The 25,539-nt window shown below is 33.6% G+C and overlaps 1 protein-coding gene and 2 pseudogenes across 1 annotated transcript; all 3 read left to right on the forward strand.

Moving 5' to 3' along the window:
- The first annotated feature begins 580 nt into the window (after positions 1–580).
- Positions 581–4,906, forward strand: LOC111283872 (transcriptional regulator STERILE APETALA-like). Its single transcript, XM_022872513.2, has 2 exons — positions 581–849; positions 3,533–4,906. The coding sequence occupies exons 1-2, from the start codon at positions 613–615 to the stop codon at positions 4,640–4,642; spliced, it is 1,347 nt and encodes a 448-aa protein (XP_022728248.2). The 5' UTR covers positions 581–612; the 3' UTR covers positions 4,643–4,906.
- A 2,074-nt stretch (positions 4,907–6,980) lies between these two features.
- Positions 6,981–10,382, forward strand: LOC111283589 (receptor-like protein 7 pseudogene; annotated as a pseudogene).
- An 11,747-nt stretch (positions 10,383–22,129) lies between these two features.
- Positions 22,130–23,108, forward strand: LOC111283940 (F-box protein SNE pseudogene; annotated as a pseudogene).
- Positions 23,109–25,539: the final 2,431 nt, after the last annotated feature.

Here is a 25,539-nt window from a genome sequence, read left to right on the forward strand (position 1 = left end):
CAAGATTGCTGTGAGGCCGTGACTAGCTTTTTCAACCAGAGTGGCTTATTAAGGTCTGTTGACAAATCCAAGGTGGGTGCTCTTTGTACAACCGGACTGAATCAGATCTCTCCCAAACATGCCTTTCATATATATGTATATATATTCGCTTTTCATAGGGTTTTTGTTTTTTTAGCCTAAATAGCATTAACAGGGGGGTAAAGAGATTGTTGGACAAAAGAGAGAAGCACATAGAAAAGCACCTGAAAACACTGTGGCAAATCGAAAAATCCATCAGTTTCTCTTGTGAACCTGAAGCTAACTTCCCGCCGTCTTTGCAGGGCGGAAATCCTGTAAAAAATCTGTTACAAATATTAACTTTCTCAATTAGATGTATTTATGTATATATACACTGATGGATTGTGTATTCAGTATATTTATGTGTGTATAAAAAATGTGTACGGATCATAACTTAAAATAAAGTGGAATTGTCAGATACTCCATATAAATCCAAGAATCCCAAACCCCCTCTTTTGGGTCCCTCAATTCGTGTCTCTATCTAAACCTTTTTGTCCTTGTTGCTTTGTAGCCCGTTTCTTTCTTTTCCTTTATAGCTTTCTCCACTTGTTACTGATGTCTTCTTCTTCTTCTTCATCATCATCGTCATCTTCTTCTTCTTCTGAAGATGGCAATGGCAATGCTGCAAGAAGAGGTGGTGATTTTGAAGGTCCAGCTTTGATTCGTAGACGTGTTAATAACGAAATCTGGCCAGGGCCTTTTGTTGAAGATCTTGTTGTCCAAGTTGCCATTGATGCTTCTCGTTCACTTGGCCGCCTCGCTGCAGCTGCTGCTATTGCTAATCTGTTTCAGGTATGTTTTTGATTATCTTCAATGCCCTTTTTTTTTTTTTTTTCCATTTTTTGGCTGATTTAAAGGAGATAGAATTGATTGGACTGCAAGATTCTTGATTGGGATTTTGTTTATTTCATGTCATTTGAGTTTTATCAACTTGTAAAGATTTTGGTACCTAGATATTGATTTCTGTTTGAGAAATTACATTCAATGAAATGCGGATATATCGCTAGTTCTTGGACGTACTAGCATCCAAGGAAGGAACTGACTTGGGATGGGTCCATTTCTAACAAATTTATGTCCCTTTCGGTTGTTGTAGTTTCATCTTGGCAATGTTGGTTATTTCCTTTTTGCCACTTTCAAAGTGTCTGTTTTTGGACACCTTTTCACATATATTGAGTAGAGGAAAAGGGCTCTTTTGGTTTTTGAATTTCCCTTTTTCCTTTTCTTGGCATGATCTTGTTTTGAACTCAACAAATCTCTTCAAAACTTTTTTGACTGTCCTTTGTTATCTGTCTGAAAATCCATGGGATTCTTTCTTTCCTAATGCCAATATGTGGAAAGAGACCTTTGAACCCTACTTTAATTTTTTAACTGTGTTGGGAATTATGTATTCAATTTAGCATCATTTAAGGCCATGCTCTCCTCTTATCTTGCTCATGTAAGTCTAGCATTTCTATATTTGGTTGCATTGGATAGGCTGGAACCTTCTTACATATATATAGGATCTGTCCTTTTATTCCAGTGCACTGGGATAGTAAAGTGGTGATTATAGGAGCTGAAAGTTAATAATGTCTGTCATTTTGTGTGCCGAAGCATGTTAATGGAAGACTTGAAAGTCAAGTGAAATCAGATTTGTAGCATTTACACCATAGAAAGAAGACTTAATTACAGGATCACACAAATTATTTAAGTGTTCTAAATTTAAAATTATTATTAGTACTTGTTTCAAATCAAATGATGTGACCCAGAAATGAGGAGATCAAGAAAAGAATAAATAATTTGCAATTAGACTTTTTTTTGGTCATAATTACTTAACAAGCAATACATAATGAAACAATTAAATTCATATTATATGAAAATTTTAAGCAAGATTTAAGGCTTTAAGTTTCTTAGTTGATGATTATATTAAAGAGTGGGGAAATCGGTCAAAAGTCAGCATGTGCAAATGCCCAAATCAATGCTAGTTTTTTTTTTTTAAAACTGATGTCTCCTTGTCATCGCATTTTAAGACAAGTTTGGTGACTTCTCAATTGTTGAGTCATACATCATTTATATTTAATAAATAAGCAATCAGATATAGTATTAATTAAATAATTAATGTTTAAAAAAAAAAGAAAATCCAGTCTTTTTATGATAATAAATCATGATGCATGTATATCCATAGATTGGGTCCCAAAAAGCAAGTGCCTGACTGGAGCAGGTATGTGAGAAGTGGAAGTGTATGGGGCAGGAGTCAAAAAAAAAGCAAAAAAGGTTGTAAGGGGAAGCAGGCTATTAGATTCTCTGCTTTTAATGGGACAGGCCTTTGGCGACCTTTTCTTGGAAATGAAAGAGAGAGGCACATATATTATATATATATATATTTATATATGTAAATGACATTAGTTAGGGCAGCATGCTTGAAAGTTGCTATACCATGTTTTATATATATATATTTGTGATGTATACGATGCTTTTTCTTTGTTTTTTTTTTTTGGATAAAAGCTTTCTTTATGGACTACAGTGCCCTCAAACTCTCATTATAATGTTCATAAAATTATTCAAGAAAATCTTCCTATAAAAAATTTCCCGTTTTCTCATGGTCTTCATAGAGCCTTTCCGCTTTTTTGCTTCACATTTCAAGTTTTCAACCACCTTACACCGAGGATTCTTTGTCTTTTTCCTGTGCAGCTAAAGCGAACTTTCTTTTAATTTTTGTTCTCTTGCTGGTTGGGTCCCCCATGAAACCACGAAAAAATGAATTAAAAGATTAAGAAAAGAAAGGGGTTTGAAATGAAAAGAAAAAGAGCTGTCACACTCTACCTGACAGTAGATATGTGATCAGGTCTTTTGTTCAACTGCAAGTCTATACTACAAGACAAATTCGATTCAACACTGATATTTTGAAAAATGAAAAAAACAACACAAAACAAAACGATACCCAAACGATACCCATTCTTCTTTTTATTAAGAGCTCTGGCTGATTCTGACATCTGAACTCGAAAATAACAGGCTCTTTCTCTCTCTGACGTATTCTTCTGCTCTGCTCTACTAGTGCCTAGGCTCTCCTACAGCCCTGGCTCTGCCTGCCTGCCCTGTTAGCTATTAAAAGCCCTTTACGCGCATGGGGTGGCTGATGCCACTGTTAAAATTAAAAAAAGCATAAGTCAAAGCATTGCTGCCTGCATTGAAATCTATACTTTATGCTGCTGCAGCTCTCTCTTCATTTAGTCATCGATCGTCTTTCGCTGGATCAATCCAAACTTTTACTAAAGCATTAAATGACTTGTATTCCAATTATATTATACTAATATTCATGTAAATCAAATTCACCCCGATTCTTGTTGACTGGCTCAACAAATTGTTTGCATGTTCTTGCTTCTTAGTTTCCATTATTTATGCTTTTTATAAACCCTACTCGATTACATGAGCTCAAAATTTGTACTTAAAAATTCCTTTTGCTTACTGAACTTTATAACGTGGAATTGTTTGCATGCAGGTTTGTTCCACGTGGCGAGCTGTCTCTCGTTCTGATCCACTTTGGCACCGTCTCACAAGTGCCATATGGGGTCGGACCCATCGCATGCACGCCTCGTGGCGTGAGGAATACATATACCGTCATAGAACGGCTCAGAATTTTCGTGCTGGGATATTATTTTACGAGACCCTCCACTTCGATCTATCCAACGTGGACAACCCAGATGGGCTGACATGTCGTTGCCTAACCCTGTCTGACACTCACCTCGCTTGCGGCTTTGCTGATGGTACCGTCCGCCTCTTCAACCTCGCCACGCGCCTTCAAGTCGGCACCTTCTACCCCCACCCCAGCGACGTTTTCGGCCGCTTCTCACGCGCGGTATCCGGCATTGTCATCACGGATCCGAGGCTCATTTTCGCCACCTTGGATGGCGACATCAACGTGGCGATTATAGATGGGCAGCCCCATGCGCGCAGGGCTCACATTGGCAATGTTGTGGAGCACGGTGCACTGGTGGATTTCACCGGCTGTGGGCGCTGGTGGGTGGGCCTATACGCCGGTGTACCTGGCCGTGCTTTCCACATATGGGATGGTAACACTGAAGAACTAGTCTACGTGAATACAACGTTGACTGACCCAGAGGCCTTAGAGGGTTGGCACATGTTTACTGAGGTGACAGAAACCTTAGGCCGAGTCAGGGTGACGAGTCGGGAATCAGCGGTGGCATGTACGAGAACGAGGTATATGGTTTTGGACTTAAGAAACCCGGAGTTTCCATTGCACGACCAGGAGAGTAGGAGACGGCTTATAGTTACTTCCTTGGATACCAACAATGAGGCATTCATTATGGTGGACAGCCGTGGGTGGGCTACCGTGCGCCGGCTGGACACGTTGGAGGAGGTGTGTAGGTTTAACACACGGCAGAGGAACGTCATGGCTTGCATGAACTTAGGGTACGCGCTAATGTGCACCGCGGGTGTGACAAGGGTGTGGGAGATAGAGCAGGGCCAACACTTGTATAATCTGAACGAGAACATAGGGGATGTTAACGCGATGGTTGCCGATGATAGGCACGTAGCAGCAGCTAGCAGCAACGCGATGATACACCTATGGGATTTTGGTGCACAGTAGGGAAAGATTTAGTTAAGGGTGGGGATTTTAGGGCGTAGGATGGGATTGTGACAGTAGGGTGAGCTTAGAGAAAAGAGGGAGGGGAAAGGAGTAAGAGAAAAATGTACTTTGGGAAGTGACTGAGGGGAGGGAGTCAGAGAAATGAGAGAATTGGATGGGGACAGGGATGTACCCTGTTGACTAACGACATCCTTAGGGAAACTAGTTTAATTGGTGTTTTTGACTAAAATTTAACAAAAGAGAAAAAAAATGTCCTTTCTTTCGTACTTTTAAATTTAAGTGGAAACTGCCTAGAAAAGCTTATCCAGAGTTTGATCTTTACTTATTTTGGAACTTGATTTGTTTTCAGCAGCTTTTTTCCCAACAATATTTCTGCACTTCCTAAGCAGTTAGTTGATGGCTGTGTTTTATACTGTGCTGGGCAATTTTTTTTTTTTTCTATATCAATTCAGTGCTCAACAGTCAAGCATTTATAAAAATGAAGATATTTAAGTTATTTTTTCCTCAAATATTACCTCTCTTCGAATCTGGATTTATTTTGTTCAGGGTTAAGAACCCAGAGTATGATACTGGTGTAATCAGAATGAAGCATCAATAAATAAGCTAGGATTCGATCTCACCCTGAAGCCTGCAAATGAAACATGCAGAGTTGATGCTGAATTCGCAGCACTACTCAAGGAACCAATACAGCTGCTGAAGGCTTTAGTGAGCTTGATATATTTCTTTTGCTCAAAATCCTTCATTCTGCTAGAACAGTTATGCCTGCAATGGAGAGTATGCAAAGCATTTGATGGGGTCTTGATGACATCCCCGATCAATAGATCGATGCCGATTGCTTTCAACCAGGTAGTCCCTTTGATTCTTTGGGAACATGTACATGAGTGAAATCTGGATGTATTCCACTTGCAGTTGCAATACCACTTTTACAGGAAGTTCCCAAATAGGATCGAATCACGAAATTTTGATATGAAGAAGAGCATTGAAATGGTCTTCAGGTGAATTAGGGTTTCCCGACTTTCAGAGTTTAAGGAGGGGCTAAAAAAAAAATGAAATGGAAAAAAAATGCCAAAAAAAGGAAAGGGATGGACTTTGACTTGGGCTTTCATTGGTTTCTAAAATTTGCGGATGACTTACTTCTAGTGGGCTTTTAAAATGAAAAATCAATTACCATAAATTATATTTAAATAAAAATTTATAATTTTATTATTGAAAAATTAAAATTAAAAATTTAATTTTATTGTATAAAATTAAGATTATAAACTTGAATTTCGCTATAACTAAAATCTTGACATTATAAAATACTAAATATTCTATTAAAACATTCTTTGTTGGATGATGCATTCTATAAAAAAATGTTAAAAAAATATATTTGGGTTAATTTTATTTTTTTTAATTATATTACTTCCGTTATTCTAATTTCTTCTAATTTGTCTTTTTTTTTCTTTTTTATTTTTTTTTCTTTTATGCTTTTCTATGCTGTTTTCCCTTCATATTGTCTAACAGAAGAAAGTAATATTATCTACATACATACATACATACATACATAAATCTATTTTGAGATTACTACAATTGAAAGCTCCTAGACGAAAATTTAAGTTGCAATGTTTACTGTTTCCTTCCGCTGCTGTGGAAGGGGTCAATAAGTGCAAGTAAAACAAAAAGAAAAAAGAAAGATCGGTTCATAAGCAAATTTCTTTTTCCATACTTCTAATCTGAAAGGGTTGTTTTGGAAGAATCCGATGCAACTTCACTGGTAATGATCTGCCAATCATAGTTGCTTTCATTGACTCTTTCGACGAAATATATAAAAAGAGAGCAAAACAAGTGGGAGGATGTCAATGTCCGTGCCTCCAATTTACAATATTTTGCAATCTTTCTTTGTTTATCCGTTAATTTGCAGTGTACTTTGCATCTGAGGGAGGTGAATGGAAGCCTTTTTCTAAGTTAATAGGAAAATGGAAACCCATCAACAACATGAATGAGATTACTACATCTAACATCTTATAATAGGTCACTAAGAAGCTGTCACTACAATTGAAAGCTCCTAGACGAAAATTTAAGTTGCAATGTTTACTGTTTCCTTCCCCTACCGTGGAAGGGGTCAATAAGTGCAAGTAAAACAAAAAGAAAAAAGAAAGATCGGTTAATAAGCAAATTTCTTTTTCCATACTTCTAATCTGAAAGGGATGTTTTGGAAGAATCCGATTCAACTTCACTGGTAATGATCTGCCAATTATAGTTGCTTTCATTGACTCTTTCGACGAAATATATAAAAAGAAAGCAAAACAAGTGGGAGGATGTCAATGTCAGTGCCTCCAATTTACAATATTTTGCAATCTTTCTTTGTTTATCCGTTAATTTGCAGTGTACTTTGTATCTGAGGGAGGTGAATGTAAGCTTTTTAATAGGAAAATGGAAACCCATCAACAACATGAATTAGACCCTTGATGTACCATAGCCGAATCCTGCATATATCAATGAGAGCATCACAAAACCAAACCACAAATTTTGTTGGGTGATCAATACGGTATTCAATCATGTTCAGGTGTTTGCTTTTCTTTTTCTTTCTATGCCTTCTTACTCGTACAGCTTCTTCCATTCGGACTGCATGCCACGATTCTGAGCGCTCGGCTTTGTTGCAGTTCAAGCAAAGTTTCCTTATCCGTGAGTCTGCCTCCACTAAGCCTTCTGCTTACGTAAAGGTCCAACAGTGGAAACCTGATGAAAAAGGAAAAGGTGACTGCTGCGCATGGGATGGCGTTGAGTGTAATTACAACACTGGCTATGTGATAGGACTTGATCTAAGTAGCAGCTTTTTATATGGTTCTATCGACTCCAATAGCAGTCTTTTCCACCTCCTTCACCTTAGAAGGCTCAATCTCTCCGACAACAACTTCAATGCCTCCAAAATTCCTTCTGGAATTTCGAACCTTTCAAGGCTATCACTTTTGGACCTCTCTTCATCTGCATTTTCAGGTCAAATCCCATCACAAGTTTTAAAGATCTCAAAGTTGGTAGTACTTGATCTCTCCTGGAACGATTTAGAGCTCCGAAGTCCAGGGCCAAGAAATTTAGTTGAGAAATTAACCAACCTGAAGGAACTTCATCTTAGTGGGGTGAACATATCTTCTACGGTACCTCAAATCTTGGGAAACTTATCTTCTCTGGTATCTCTTTCTTTGGAGGACTGCAGTTTGCATGGTGAACTTCCAGCCACAATTTTCCAATTGCCGAATCTTCAAGTTCTTGATCTGCAGAACAACCCATATCTCACTGGAAAGTTCCCAGGATTTAACAGAAGTAGCCTTGTCGAAGTACTGATGCTAGCCAACACAAGTTTCTCAGGTGAGCTACCGGAATCAATTGGAAATCTTAATTTCTTGTCGCACCTTGATATTAGAACATGTAATTTTTCAGGGCAGCTACCATCTTCGATTGGTGAACTTACAAAACTCAAACACATGGACATCTATGTCAACCATTTTTCTGGACCAATACCTTCTTCTTTGGCCAACCTCACCCAACTCACTTATCTGTCACTCTCCTCTAATAATTTTAGTCCTGGGACTTTATCTTGGCTTGGCAACCAAACCAAATTAACAGTACTGGGCCTTGTACGGGCTAATTTATATGGTAAAATCCCACCTTCTCTCGGAAATTTGACCCAGCTTACTCTTTTGAGCTTTGCATATAATCAATTAACTGGACAGTTTCCATCTTGGCTTGAAAACCTTAGACAACTTACATATTTGAGTCTTGCTGCCAATCAACTAATGAGTCCGATTCCATTTTGGTTGGGAAATCTTACCCAGCTAACCATTCTGGATCTTGGTCAAAACAAATTACAAGGTGAAATCCCACAATCCATTTTTAACCTTGGAAATCTTAGAACACTTTACCTTCATGCAAATCAATTGAATGGCACTTTGAGATTCGAGTCATTTCTAAATCTTGGAAATCTAATTGAACTCCAACTATCCGGTAATTATTTGTCACTGCTGACCAACATCACCATCAATCGTACTGTTTCGAAGTTCAGAAATTTGGGGCTGGCATTTTGCAACTTACCTGAGTTCCCTGATTTTCTTCGTGAACAAGATAAGTTGGAGATTTTGGAACTTTCTGGAAACAAAATCCATGGCCAAATACCTAAATGGGTATGGGAGATGAGCAAAGAAAGTCTTTCCTACTTGGGTTTGTCGAGCAACTTTCTAACAGGTTTTGACCAACCTATTTCTTCCATGATAAATTTACGCATGTTGAACCTATATTCTAACAACTTGCAAGGATCCATCCCAATTCCACCACCTTCCATCTTCTCTTATTCTATCTCAAACAACTCCCTCACAGGGGAATTCTCACCCTTACTGTGTAACCTTTCATCTCTTGCTTTCCTTGATTTGTCAAGCAATAACATTAGTGGCATGCTTCCACAATGCTTGGCCAATCTGAGTGTATCACTTTTGGTATTGGATCTACGAAACAACAACTTTTTTGGTTCTATTCCTCAATTATGCATGAAAGGAAGCCAATTAAGGATGATTGACTTCAATCAAAATCAGTTTCAAGGGCAGTTACCTAGATCATTAGCCAATTGTGACATGTTGGAGACTCTTAATATGGGAAATAATCAATTAAATGATACCTTCCCCTTCTGGCTGGGCAAGCTTCCAGGGTTGAGGATTCTCATATTACGACGCAATCAGTTTCATGGTACAATGGAAGAACAGACAGAAAATGTTGAATTTCCTAGGCTGCAAATCATTGACTTATCCTTCAATAGATTTACAGGTAACTTGATGCCTCAGCAATTCCAAAACTGGATCAACATGAAAGTTGTTGATGCTGGTAACTTGAGTTATTTACAAGCAAGTAGTGATTTGCAAACACAAACCTACAACTGGGATAACTATTTTACTTACTCCGTGACAATATCAAGCAAAGGCACGGAGACAGACTATGAGAAGATTCAAGAATTCTTGGTAGCCATTGATTTCTCAAGCAACAGTTTTGAAGGATGCATTCCTGAGAACATTGGGAATCTAAAGGCACTTCGGCTGCTCAACCTTTCCAACAACGTTCTCTCTTGTCGCATCCCACCATCCCTGGGGAACTTATCAAATCTTGAATCGTTGGACCTTTCTCATAACAACCTCTCCGGAGAGATCCCAATGGAACTACTGCAGCTCACATTTCTTGGGTTTTTAAATGTATCTCAAAACAATCTCACGGGTCAGATACCTCAAGGAAACCAATTTGCTACATTTGAAAGCAACTCATTTGGTAGCAATCCAGGATTGTGCGGGAAACCATTGTCAAAGACATGTACCAGTTTCAAGTTTCACCACCACCATTGTCCTCGGAAGAAGATCGAAGCAGGGAACCCTCGCTTGAATTTGATTGGAAAATCATCTTAATGGGATATGGAGGTGGTCTGGTGAATGGACTAGCAATCGGGCACATATATGCCCCGAATATCAAAGAGTGGTTAATGAAATTTCTTAGAAGGATGCGACAAAAACGAAGAGGAACTTGGAGGAGGCCGAGGAACTAGCTTTTAACAATTCACCTTGTTTTTCATGTTGTGTTGTAGTATCATTGAATCTGCTCTTTTATAGTTTAAATACCCGCATTTTCTTTTTAAGTTTTTATTGTAAAGCTAAAGAGCCCTAATCCAATGGTACTTCAACAAAATTCAATAGAAACGAAATCAAATAATCGATCAATCACACAAGAGAAATAATTTAACATGATTGAGTTCATCTTACTTATGTCCATGGATGAAAAAAAAAATTCACTAGTTGTAGAAAATTACAAACATATATTCAAATCAAGCACTCACAATTAATATTCATAGATTCTCTCAATTTCCTCTAATCTTATAGAATATTTTAAACCTAAACATATATATACCCTTGATATCCATGCATTATACCTATGTGAATCATCTCAATCTCTTCTAATCTACTTACAAATATACAAACATGCACATCCATAAAATGTAAATCTCCAATAGGTGTTTATCTCATAAAATTCTACAACTTTCTTACATCTTTTTTTCATACCTAACTTTATAGAGATTTTATTTATTTATAAGCATACAAACTTACCTATTAAGAATCTATTTTCTTTTAAAATTTTTTTTGCAAGTTTTTTTATACATCAAATAATATCTAACTAATCCTAAACAAACCTGTTATGAGATTTAAGTCACTATTCCTAACAATTTCTATCTTGACTCAAATTTCATCAAATCATCTGTCTTCATACTAAACATGCTTGGTTCTACCTATAATGAAAATCCCACAATCATTTCTTTTGTATGTTTTTACACTTAATGCAAATCGATCATTAATCCTTAAAACATGAACTCAAGCTCTTCTCTTGAATCGAGCTCCTCTGGGTTTACTTCTTTCCACATCTCAAGCCTTCAGCTCTTCTTATGTCTTGAACTTTTAGTTTTGATATCACTTATTAAAGATCACCATAACTCTGATATCACTTGTTGGAATCACCACAGCTCTACTACCACTTGTTAAGCCAAATAGCCCCAATACCATCCCACAAGAGACAACAATTTAACGCGGTTCGATCCAATCGATCTACATCCATGGATGAGAAAAAAGATCCACTAGTTATAAAAAATTACAAATATAAATTCGAATCAAACACTCACAATTAATACTCATAAATTCTCTCAATCTCTTTTAGTCCTATAAAGTATTTCCAACCCAAATATACACACACCTTTGTACACCTATGCACCATACCTATGTGGACCCTTTCAGTCTCCTCTAGTCCACTCTCAAACATACAAACATATACAACTATAAGACGTAAATCTTCAGTAGTCTTATTAGGTGTCTATCACATAAAACCTTACAATTCTTTTACATCTTTTTTTCATACCTAACCCTATAAAGACTTCACCTATTCATCAACATACAAACTTAATTATTAAAAATCAATTTTCTTTTAAAATTCTTTTTCTGTAAGGATCACCACAACTCTAATAACATTTATTAGGCCAAATAGCCATAATCCCCTCACATCAGTAGAAGTGAAATCAAATAATCAATTAATCATATAAGAGATAATAATTTAACGTGATTCGTTTCAACTGACCTACATCCATAGATGAAAAAAAAATCTATTAGTTATAGAGAATTATAAATATATATTTGAATCAAGCACTTATAATTAATACTCATAAATTCTCTCAATCTCTTTTAATCTTATGGAGTATTCTCAATCTAAACATACGCATACCTTTGTACACCTATGCACCATACATATGTGTATCCTCTTAGTTTTCTCTAGTCACTCTCAAACATACAAACATATACACCTTTAAGACTAAATCTCCAGTAGTCTTATTGGGGGTCTATCCCATAAAATCTTATAATTCTCTTACATTTTTTTCTCATACCTAACCTTATAAAGACTTTAGCTATTCATAAACATACAAACTTGATTATTAAAAATCATTTTTCTTTCAAAATTTTTTACTTGTAAATTAAACTTGTCTATTAAAATTTTATTTTTTTAAAAATTTTTTTTCTAAAAGTCTTCTTATCTATAAAGTAATATCTAATCAATCTCAAACAAATCTATTATGGGATTCGAGTCACTATTCTCAACATTTACTATATAAAAGAATGTGCAACTAATGAAAATAAGCTGTTTTATGCTTAATTCTCTAAAAGCCTTGAGCAAAATCTAGGAAAAAATTGGCTTGAAAATGAGTGAGAAAAAGAAAAAGAAGAAAAAATTGTCAGTATGTTAATATCAGTTTGTAAGTTGGATTAGAAGTTTCCTACCAAAAGTAACCCATAAAACAAGGAAAGTCCAACAAATCTCTAATCTTTTGCAAGAACAAAAACCACAAAGAAAACCTACAACCATGTCAATGCGTACTCCAGATTCCATGATGGATCACTTCAAGCTAAGAGAGCAGTTAGAAGAAAGACGTCATGTATAGCATTGATTGAGAACCCTGGCTGTAATGTCATTGTTTTTCTTTTCCCTAGGTCCTATTCAGTTTACCTTTTATCTGCTTGTTTGTTTCAATGCAATGATCCAAATTAACAATTACTAACTCTTGACCTTGCTTATTGCTTCAAAAAATTACATTTTTAATGGCATTAATGCAAATGGGTCCTTTTTGCAAAAACTACAGAGAGAACCTAGCCATATGGATAGCTTCAAACAGATAAATTTTGTTTGGGTTTTTTTTTATTCTAATTGAAAAGTTTTGGATTTTGTATGGGAATTGTTACCTAAGACATCTTGTACTAAATCTATAAATGACACATTTACCTAGACACAAGAAGCAAGTGAACAAAAACTAAGAAGCCAAAAATATTAGTCCAGTTGGCTGGCTGTATATCTCTCTACTTCTAACAGTTTTGACCCACTTTTAGTCTCTCCCCTTACCCAATGGTTGAGTTAAGGAGATATATAGTTTATGCAATCCAAGATTTACCCATCTAAAAATAAAAGGTGAAACTTTGAGTGAATGGTCAATTTGACGGTTCCATGTTTGTGTACAATGTTACAGATTCCAGATATATGGGTGGCCAATTAGCAATGCTTTTGTTTAGTGTAGGGTTGGCATCAGGGCGGGGCAGGTCAAATTTTTGCTTTCCCCACCTCCGACCTGAAGCCTTAGTGTTTCTACTCGATACCCGACCCGTCCCCGTTCGGAGGTTTTAGTGAAAAACCTGACCTCGACCAGTTACAAATATTATTTACCCAAATAAAATCCGACCCGACCCAAATTCAGTTTATTACCAATTTAAATTTTCAAATGAAAACATCATTTGTAACAGACAAACACATTTAAAACATGGAGCATAATTTAATGTGGATTTAAGTCAAATTCTAACCATAAAAATAGTTAAATTTAAATTTTCAAATGCTGTAATAGACAAACACATTTAGACCATGAAGCATAATTTAATATGAATTTATAGTCAAATTCTAACTATAACAGCAGTTAAAGATACAAGTATATATTCATTCAATTACAAAAGGCATCAAGTAAAAACCTACAAGACCTCATAACAACTTTCAGTTCAAACACAACAGCTTCCAGTTCAAACACAACAGCTTCCAATTCAAACACAACAGCTTCCAACTCAATCACAACAGCTTTCAACTCAAAAAATGTTGTCACTAAGGCACTTCTGGAAATATTAATATCTAATAAAAGTTTTTCTATCCAATCTTCTAAAGAACACCTTCTTTGCAATAAACTAACCATTTTGAGAATATTATTATTAAAAATGTTGTATTATTCTTAAAAAATATGAAAATAAATGAAGCTCATTTTAAACATTATCAAAAGGAGAATGCACACCATTTATTGTCTACTAAATAACAGAAATGCATGATCAATTTTTAGATTACCAATAAATAATGAGAAAAAGGCTAAAGCAGTAAAACTGGATGTGATACACTATACAATATTCACCTAGTTCATCGGCATGACCAATAGCAATAGAAGTGTCATGTACCTTTTTTTCAGATCACAATAAATCATTTCATCATCACTAAGCTCCATATCATCATTCTCCTCTAACTACACTAGTCCTATAAAAAAAAACAATAAGATGAATAAATAAATCTCATAAAATAATATATTTAAAAATAATAACATAAAAAATGAATTAGTAAAAAATGATAATATTATTTACCAAACTAGTTATTTTTTCCTCAATCTCACTCTCATCAATATCTTCATAGAAAGACTTTTCTTCTAATGAAATTGACCCTACAAATGAAATAATAAAATATTAACAAATAATATATAACAACAAAATATAATAACTAACAATATGTTAAAATAAAAAATAAAATTGCATAATATGTATTACTGTACCTTCTTTTTTAGCCCATAACCAATTTTGACAACATGTTAAAGCTTCTATAGTTGATGGATAAAGTCTATTACGTTGTGCACTCACCAACCTCCCTCTAGCACTAAAAGTAGACTCTGAAGCAACAATAGAAATTGGTATGGCATAAATATCTCTAACAATAAGTTGTAAGATTGAAAATTGAGGTCCAGTTAGTTTCCACCAATTCAATATATCAAAATTCCCTTTTCTTGGTATGACTTCTTCATCCAAATAACGACCTAACTCTGATTTTACTTTTGATTTTTTTTTTCCTTGAAACAAAATCATCATAGTCTCTCAGATTTCCCAATTCAGTAGCACCAACACAATCTAAAGATGAAAAGCTTGAAATAGAAGGTCCGTATTCATTTTCCAAAGCCAATTTCTCCTCATACTCCTTAAGCAAATCCCGACATACTTGCACAATCCTTTCAATTTCAAATTCAACATTTTCTCCATAAATCTTTTCAAAGTAATACTCCAACAATTTTGTTTTGTACTTTGGATCTAAAATTGTGGCAACACCCATTATACCATGCACATCATTCTAAAATTTTTCAAATTTGCCTAACATGCTCACAATGAAATAATTCTATTGGAATGCATAATCCATTCATTCAATGCCAATCTGATTTTGCAAATATTAGGAAAATAGAGATTTGCAGTAGCATATTTTATGCCAGAAAACCCTTCAGTGATATCATAAAATAATTTTAACTTCTCACAAACCTCAGTTGCGATGATCTAATCATTTTCAGTTGGCAAATATTTATATAAAGGATCACCATGTAATTACACACAACGAGGAAAAATATCTTTATAAAACAAAGCTGTTTGAAGCATCAAGTAAGTAGAGTTTCATCGTGTTTTGACATCAACACACAACTTTTTTAAAGTTAGAATACGTAATTGACGTGCTGCCTCTTCAAATTTTTTTCACCTCTTTGGTGTAGCACCTCAAAAAAGGACACTATCACGAATTCTTTCAATTCCATCTCCAATTATACTCAATCCATCTTTCACAATCAAATGCAAGATGTGTGCATAACAACGCATATGAAAAAAAACCCCATTAAGCAAAAGTGCATCACAACCAATTCTATCAATTAACAACTCAATAACACCATCATTCACACTACAATTATCCACTGTAATAGATGAAAGTTTTCTATCAATATTCCAATCTAAGAAACATTTCATCAAACTTGAAGCAATGACCTTTTTCATATATAGAGTTGGCACATATTCAAACCTAATTAAACAATCAATTATTTACACTAATTTAATAATTAATTCAACAGTAATAATTACTTAATAAAAAATAAATACTATCAAAATAAGACAATTTAATAAAATATACCTGATGATGCGTTTTTGTAAGTTTCATTGATTATTGATGTAATGAGTAGTGACAGCCATATATCCTCTTTTTTGGTGATCAACAGTTCACATATCAGTGGTAATAGCAATTATCCCTTCATTAGCTTCTAATTTGGATATTATTTTTGCCTTTTCTTCTTTGAAAATCTTTAAAATATCATTCTTTATAGTATTTCAAGAAGGCATAGCAAACAAAGGTTGGAGACTGTAAGAATACTTTCTAAATTGCACATGATCAACCATTGATAAGGGATATTCGTGCATGATTATCATGTTCGCAAGCTCTTTTCTTGTGACATTTTGATCAAAAGAAAAGTTTTTTAGTGTTACTTTTTCATCTGTCTTTCTTTGATTTGCCAGCAGCACTTGTTGACGAATATTCATTTGAAATCACTTGCTGCACCTCTCTGAATGATCACGCAAATGACTTGTTCCATTCTTAGAAGCACCACTAAGTTTTTTCTTACAATAATTGCATATTGCCTTCCATTCATTATTGATCTTCTCTTTTTTAAAATATTTTCATACTTCTGATTTTAGCTTACTTGAGTTATACCCACTATCATCAACTTCAGCACCATCGTTAGTCACACTTAGTGATGAAGTTGTATTTTCATCAGATGTTGAAATGAGAGTTTGCTGAATTGGTGATTGATGTGAGGTAGAAGTATGAGGTGTTGGGAAACATGAATTATCTCCCAAATTAGACATTTCACTTTCATTCATAAAAAAAAAATTAAAGTTAATTCTACTAAAATAATTAAAAAACAAACTTAGAATCTAAGTAACAAAAAAATTAAAAGAGTTCATTTCATAAAAAAAAAGTAAAAAATAATCCTACTATGTACAACTTAGCATGCATCTTTAGGTTGTTCACTTAACATGCAACTTTAGCCAAATAAGGAGGCTAATTAACATATAAAACAAGTTAAAATATCTTCATTTGTCTTCACTAATGTAAGAGAATCAGATTTCTACAAGCAAGATATTTCTAAAGGGCATAAATGGTTTAGGATTGTATATTGATAAATGTGCATGTAATGAATGAATTTCAAAGCTTTTTTCAAGGGAGAGACAGAATAGTTGAGAGCTTTTAGAAGAGGAAATATATAAATAAATACATATAAGAGAGAGAGAAAGAGAGATGGAGGGCATAGAGGAAGAAAAGAGTGGAGAATATGAGGTGTTAGGGTCAAGCTTGATGATGGAGAAGGTGGCGACGGCTAAACAGTTTATTGAGAATCATTATAGAGCTCAGATGAAGAATATTCAAGAACGCAAAGAAAGGTACTATTTTTACTTATTCTTTAAAAAAAGCTTTTTAATTTTTTTGCATTATTTATTATCTTTGTTTGGTTACTGAAAAACTAAAAAAGAAAAAGATATAATTTTTTACTTTTAGGTTAATGCATTTTTTGGTGGAATCAATGAATTTTGTAGTTAACTAAACCTAACTTCAATTTTTTTTTTTAATTTTAATTTTTGGTTTTGAGCTGATTAGTCTGGTGCTTGTTTTTTATGTGGCTTAGTTTCATTTTTTCTGTCACTGTTTGGGGAGAGGATAAATGTCAAATTAGGTTTCTTTGATATGAAGTGGAGCATTTAATAGGAGTAATTGAACTGTTTTCTAAAATCAGGTGAATTTTTTAAAATCGAGAATTCAGAGTATCAAGAAAGATTTTTATGTATTTTTCCTTGCTTTTCTAACCAATTAAATATAATGGCTTATTAAATCTGATCTGGTGCATGATTTAGTTATCAATGCAAAGTTGCTCCTGTTGGAAGTAATTATTAACTGTCTTTTACTGTTTTTTACGAGTTGGCATGATCCAAGCATTTCTTTGTATACTGAAATTTTTTAGTTCTAGGTCATAGAATTTCTTTTTCTATTACTTTTTCTCTGAAATCTCAACCCCCCATCCCCCTATAAAAAACCCACAACAACAACAACAAAGGGAGATCCTATTACTTGTGTTCTTAGAAAAGTGGAACAAAAGAACAATGAAGTTAAAAGCAAAGTTTTTCGTTTGAAAAATGATGGAAAATTTGTGACTAATCTAATATTTCATGTTTTCTTATTGGCCTTGCTGTTGTGTATATGTATATGTGATTTGTCATGAGATACACAACAATTGGTTCCTTTACATATTGGTTGGATATTTAAGACATCTTGTTTATATGTAATTTTATATGTTATTAGAACAGAGGAAGAGCAAGTTAGCTACCCAAAATAGTAAAAAACTGCATTAGAAATTCGAGTCTTTGAGAAATGAGTTTGAGATGATAGTTTAAAGATTGGATAAGCAAGAGGCTCAACATGACCAAGAGCTAAAAAATCTAACGCTTCAAAAAGAAAAGGTAAAGAGGCTAACATTAAATATACTGATAAAAAATTAAGCTACTGTATTATTTGCTCACTTTGGAATGAAAATACTTGAAATTCTATGTAACATGATTTATTTTACATCAAATCATAGTATTTTTGTTTAATTATGGTTATTCTTTTCCTCTTCTTAGTGACAAGTTAAACTGTCGCATTAACTCTCTTGCAGTCGAAAGCTCCAAGCTCTATGAACAGTGATTAAGCACAGATTGTACAGCTTGATGATTTGAAAAAAGAGTTGGATGAAAAGGTGGATGAATTGCAATGTTGGATAACTTAAACCAAACTCTTATACTTAAAGAGCGTATGAATAACCTTGAGCTGCAGCATGCTCTCAAAGAATTGATAAATGTAAGAGTTCATCTTATTCAGAGAAATGCTGACCCATTTTATTTGCCTTATGTCAAATTTTGGTTGCACCAAATTATTGATGAACTGATTTCATGTTACTGGAATATAAGGTTTTCATGTTACTGGAATAAAGTTGGGATTATTGCACCACTGCAGATGGTTAGATCTACTTTGTCTATTTTTTTAGCCCTTAAAGTCAAGTTATACAAATATGTACTTATATGTGTGATTGCATTATCTTTTAAAGGAAAATATATATTCTTTTTAATCTAAAAATGAACTTGAAGAGATTTTTTGTTTGAATATGAGATTTAAATACTTCAAGTCCATTGACGAATTTTGTACCTAATACCTCTAAGAAAATTAATAAATTATCAATATTCTTTTCATTGCATCAGGTTGCCAAGGTTGAGGAGTCAAAGATGATAAAGCCTATAAAGGATATGGAATGGAAGCCAAGGAAGATATGTTCTATGTGGAGGATTTAAAGCCAATGAAGGATGTAGAGCTGAAGCTGAAGAATGATGTTAATATTGAGGACTTAAAATTAATAAAAGACATTGAGCTGAAGAATGATGTTAATATTAAGGACTTAAAATTAGCAAAAGACAGTGAGTTGAAGCTAAAGAATAATAATTTCAATAGCAAGGAGTCAAATGTAGAATCAAAGCCAGTGGAGGATATTTTTTATACTAAAAAATTGAAGTCAGTGAAGGAAAATGAGTTCAATGCATTGAAGGATGGCGAGGTGAAAACATCGAAGACTATAGAGGAGATAAAGTTTGCTAAAGATGTGGAGGAAATTAAATCAAAACTAAATTACCTTGAATCTAAGCTAGCCGATGTAAGTTTATTTATATGACAAAGAATGATGCTTAATACTGTCAGTTAAAAAATAAGGTTGAATTATATTTTGCCATCATTAATTCACATCTGTTGTCATGCCATACTATAAAGTTTCAGTAACACCATAAGTAATTTCCTTTTTAGGCTAAAGCTACCATTTCAAAACTGATAAAAGAAAAAAGGTTAAGCACTTAAGAAAGGAAGTTCTTACAAGAAGAACTAGTAAGTTTTTTGTCTATGCATTCTTCTTGTAGGTCATTGTTATATGTTTCCTATCACGTGTTCAGTCATGGACAGTCCACATTAAGCGCCCTAAGACACTTGATAACAGAAGCAAGCTTAACAACCACACTTGCCTGCAACACTTGCAGATAATTCCTAACTAATTTTCCTAGTTTCGACTTAAAAATTCTAATTTTTTTCAAGTAACCTAAGACAGGTATCATGTTTTTACGCACAGTACAACCATTCATTAAAAGGTATTCATTTGATATCATCAACAATTAATCCAACTATCCAAGTCTCTGTAAAAACTCAACACGCTCGACATAACATTAACAGTAGACAGGTAATTCTATATTCTCTAATTCATCATAAATTATTCCTAAGGTTTTAAATGAAAATGAAGAGATTGATTTACCGGTAAAAAAAAATTTGATACTTGTAAATAAAATCTATAAAGGAGATGACTTTGCTTACCTAAAAACTGTTGTTTGCTAGTAGCCTGGCACTAATGGAGATTACTTAAAGGACGGCTCAGCTATTGCAATTTTTGTTTCTCAGAAGAGGAAGCATCGTTCCTAGGTACAAATGGTTGGTCGACTCGTCTATTTTTCTGTCCTGTTAACTTTTCTCTTTTTGACTTGATAGCTTTTTTTGTTGAAACAGAGGAAAGATTCGAAGGAAGAAAGCTAAATAGATGAAAGTTAAATGGATGAAAACAGGTGGGATGGCTGGAATTGGATAGGTGGATGAGAAATTTTGAAGAGATCAGAAGAGATGAAAAGGATGGGACGGATGAAAAACAAGAACACTGAAAGAAATCAAAACTCAGAAACCCTAAAAAACAATTACATATATATATTAAGGGTATTTTAGTAAATATCGTGGGTTGGGTTTCATATAAACCCGACCCGAAACCGACATTTCAAAAATTAAATTCGACTCGACCCGAAATTCGTTTTTTCAAGAAAAAAATTCGACCCTAAATGATCGGATCGGATCAGAATCCGACGGTTTCGGGTTAATTTGCCAACCCTAATTCAGTGAGTGTAAAGTACAAAAAAATGTTAGTCGTTGGGGGAGTGAGTGAAACTGTGAAAATTTTTGTGCACTGTACGGGTTTCTCCTTGTAATCTTGCAATTATCAAATTCCTCCCAGAAAGAATAGGAAAAGAACAATGTCTGCTCAAATGAGTCCAACACAATACAGAACAAGTCTCCCATTAAAAACTTTCCAAGATACTGGTGGGGCAGACCCGAGCCCACAACCCTTTTCACAAAGCAGAAATGCCTTAGTAAATCTAATGTCAATTTCAAGCCCTTTTATCTTAAATGATTTTTTATTCTATGCCTTCTGTCTAAAAGGCGCCAAAATACAACACCAAAAGACAACCAAATAGTTGCCTCCTCGCCTTGATCTTAAGTACTCTTCCTTTTTGCTTTGGTTGTGTCCCGTGAAAGAGACTGTACGTTTTCATACAGAAATTAATGAATACATACATGCATGAGATGGTGAATGTATTTGTATGGCCAAGCTCCTTCGTCACCAAAAATCTGAATTTCAGTTAAATTTTTTTTAGTAACAGACAAAAGAAGAGCCAGACAATGTGAATCCCACAAAATCCTAATGCCTATATCCTAGCCCTCCAGAGCCAATAATTCTGAATTTGAACCGACTTGAAGTGAAGGGCAATTGAGATACCAATTTTCTTGTTCTGCCTGTTGAGACTCAAAATTTCTTTTCTGGTTCCAATCAGCGTGCTTGAAAGCAATCACAGGTTGCTTCCAGCGATGTTGAAATGACATATTGGTTTACATTTTTTCTCCTTTCTTTCGAATCCAAAGTCCAAAATCTGTGTACGAGAAAAATGTGAAATCAAAGTTTTGGCCTTTGCCACCCAACCCTAACATCTGAGCCTCACATTCTTCACAATATGCTGCTTTCGATAACTATCCCCCCTTACTTGAATGGTCCAACTGATCAAATCAGTGTATAGGCAAAAAAACAACAGAGTTACTAGCTGGAGACCATCTATGAATATAGCTGAAGAAAAAACGAAACTATGTGACTGAATATCACAAGTTACAGGAATTTCACAACGGCCTTGAACCCCTTGAAGCTAAAACCCATAAAAAAAAAAAAAGAAAGGAAGTCTTTGAAATACGCAAAAGAACTACAAAAACAACAAACTCGAAGACAATATACAAAAGCAATTAAAGAAAGAGGAACAGCATCGGTCCCAGTTCTTTGCCATGGCTCTTTTCCCTTGGCACCTTCTCCTCTCCTCTCGATACCCCACTTCTCTTTTTCTCTCTCTCTTTAACCCAAAATTTTGACTTCCTCATCCAAACCATGCACACTGTAAATAAAAATTATTTTCTCCGACATGCAAATGAAATTCTTGTAACAATTCTTACCAAATAGTATATTACAAAAATGAAAATGGTAATAAAGAAAAACCCTTTATATAAATTGTCTCAACAACCCGGAAAGAAAAAAAATTAATTGAAAAATGCTCTCTCTTTCCCAGTCTTCAAGTCTGTCTCTGTGTCTCTTTCCCTAATACAAACGCTCTCTCTTTATCCAAAGTCAAATCCCTTACAGGCTTAAACTTTACCTATAGCACTTCTATATATAACCCATCATTTTTTCCTTTTCCTCTCAACGTATCTCTTCTTCTTCTTCTGCTGCTGCTGCTGTCTCTCTTTTCTTTAACAATGGTGCAACACCGCCGCCGCAACCGCCACCGTCAAGACCAAGAGACAGTTGAAGGGAGCAAGGAAAAGAGACCCAAGTTCTTCATCAACGATCACGTAGACATCCTCGTAGAAATCCTCAAATGCCTCGACGGCCGTTCTCTTGGTGTCGCGGCCTGCGTTTGCCGTCTCTGGTGCACCATTGCTCGCAACGACTTCCTCTGGGAACACCTCTGCTTCCGCCACGTGTCTCCACCTTCCAGTGTGCGTTCCGTCGTTGTTGCCCTGGGTGGTTACAAACGCCTCTACACGGCTTGTGTGAGACCCGTGCGGGGCCGACTCGGGCGAGTCAGGAGGGCTTCTTGGACTTGCCACGAGATCCAGCTCTCGTTGTCTTTGTTTTGCGTTGATTGCTACGAAAGGCTTGGTGTCGTTGGTGGAAGTAATAGTAGTGACGAGAAATTCGTCGGTAAATCGTCACCATCGTCTCTAATGTTCCTTTGCAAGCCCGTGAACGTTTGATTAATCGTTGCCTTTTCCTTTTTTTTTTGTTCAGTTTAGTATACCTTAAAAATGAAAATGATGATAAAATTCTTTAAAACCTTTATCATTTTTGTTGTTATAATTATTTGTCAATTGTTACTAAATTTATCACTAATGAAAAAAGAATAAGTGCTTTTTGTTTCTGTTAGATTTCTAATTTTCTTCGTTTATTGAAGTAAATTGAAAGAAAATTGAATTAAAAAGCCTTTTCTGTGCTGTTTTGGTTTGATAGCGAATGATAAGTAAATGACCAAATATAATTTGGATTTATAGCAAGGCAGAAAATCTGTTGTACCTTTTTCTCGAGAAAAGAAACGACTTACGAGTTACGACACTAACCGTTACTGTTGCCCCAACTCGCTATCCTCGATAAGTTAAAAAAATTAACTTTTTCTTTTTTATATATTATAAAATAAAATTACCATTTTATGATAAATGAAATCCTAAAACCATGATTGGGACATGGTTGATAACTTACATGAGTTACCCATTGATCAATAAACCAAATAAGATTAAATATTAATGTTTTAATTATGCTTGATAGCATGTTATAAATTGATAACGAAGGGAGAGGAGATGAATTTAGCTTGTTTTTATTTAGATTTGATTCTTTAGTAATTTTATTTGATTTTATCTTGATTCGATATTAAATAATTATTTTTTTTATTTAATTTTAATATGATACAAATGTATAAAATAATTACAAATGTAAGTTATTGAAAAAAATATTATTATTTAACTATTACAATGGTTTGAATATTTAATTTTAACTTCAAACCCAATTAATATTGTAATAAGTTGGTTGGTATAAAAAAAAAGGTTGTTTAATCTGTGTCTCATGAGTTTTGATTTGATTCAATTTTTTAGAGATGATTTTTTTTTTAATTGGATATCGAATCGGATCAGATCGAGTGATAGAATAAAAAATTGAGGTTGGATTGAGATTGAGTTTTAGACAAACCTAACCTTAATTAATCTAATATATATATATATAATATTTTTAATAATTAATTAATTATGTATATTATATTTATTTAATTTTATATTTTAATTAAAATAATATTTTATTAATTTTAGATCAAGTTGAGTACGATTTTATATAATATAATGTCAGATTTAGATATAAAAAAAAAATCAAATCAATCCGAATCAAATTCAAATATTATATATATAATCAAGTTAGGTTCAAAGCGAACAAAAACCCATTTGACTCAACCCTACTTGTTTTCATACATAGTTGATATACTTTTTTATTTTTTTAATTTGGATAAAAACAAAAGTATTGTTGTATATTGCAACAAAGCCATAAATTAAATATTTAAAAGTATATAATAATTATAAATTGAGCAAACCAGCTATCCTTAATAAAAATTTTATTAAATGATATAACATGTCTATCCTCAAGGAAGAAAAGATCTTATGCCTATCTTCAAAGAAGAAAAGACTTAAAAAAACTTAAGATAAAGTATGCTTTTTTTTTTTTTGGCTATTTAAGATAAGGTATACCTTTTAATGACATATTTCATGGTCCACTCACTAATTTGCTTACAAATTTCAATTGAAATGATCATAGGTTATTAATAATCGTGTAATTTATTAATAAATTATTGGATATATAATTTTGAATATTAAAATTTAATTTTTGATATATTTAATTATAAAAAATATAGGGTTAGCATTAGAAAAGCTAGTTGGCAATCTTATGTATTCATAATCATCAATTTGTGTCTAAGTTTCATATTCATAATCATTTAATCTTAGTCTATATGGATCAACTGGGTATCAATCAAATTATACTAAAATAGTGTGAAACAACTACTTTTTACAAGTACAACCAAACAAGATTATTAATGTGAAAACTTGTATTTAATTTAAAAAATATTATCTACTTTAATTCAAAAATTTTATAATTTTATCTCATAAAAAATATCTCATAGAGTTAAATTTAGATATTTATATATATATCATATCATATTCAGATATTTTTCTAATGTGAAATTGAGGATGTCACAATTAAATACTATGATGTCTTGGCAATAGTCTAGTTGCCGGTCTAAATCCTTAAAAAAACAAAAAAGTAGTATCTAGGGTTTTAATTTCAAAATTTTCATACAAGAATTTAGCTAGAATTTGCATGGTATCTTAATTAAAAGATTTGAAATCAAAGTAAAATATAAAATTTAATACAATTAATTTATACAATCATTTTTTGAGACAATAATAAATAAATTTAGATTTTAAATTTTAATATATATAATTTTTTTCTTTTATTCCTTAATTATGCATGCAAATAAATAAATAAAATCACTTATAATCTTATGATATATATATTTAACACATCCAATATTTGAATTGAAAAACAAATTAAAGTATTTTATGTTCTAACTTGATTTTACACATTAAAAAAAAAAAAAAAAGTGACCCATGATGAAAAGTGACAAAGTAAAATGTATTAAAAAAAGAATCTTATTTTGCTTTCCTTCCAAGTACCATATATATAAAAAAAATTAAATTTTAATATATATTTTTTCTTTCAATGGAAATTATTTGTTATAAAAAAAAAAAAACAAAAA

The sequence above is a fragment of the Durio zibethinus genome, chromosome 3, assembly GCF_047325235.1.
Source record: "Durio zibethinus cultivar Kanyao isolate XHJ-2024 chromosome 3, ASM4732523v1, whole genome shotgun sequence".
Taxonomy (NCBI): domain Eukaryota; kingdom Viridiplantae; phylum Streptophyta; class Magnoliopsida; order Malvales; family Malvaceae; genus Durio; species Durio zibethinus.

Bases quoted from the DNA above. Each gene is read 5' to 3' on its own strand.
- LOC111283872 (XM_022872513.2), top strand. From the start codon at position 613: ATGTCTTCTTCTTCTTCTTCATCATCATCGTCATCTTCTTCTTCTTCT. The intron at 850-3,532 runs GTATGTTTTTGA...GTTTGCATGCAG, and splicing joins CTATTGCTAATCTGTTTCAG to GTTTGTTCCACGTGGCGAGC.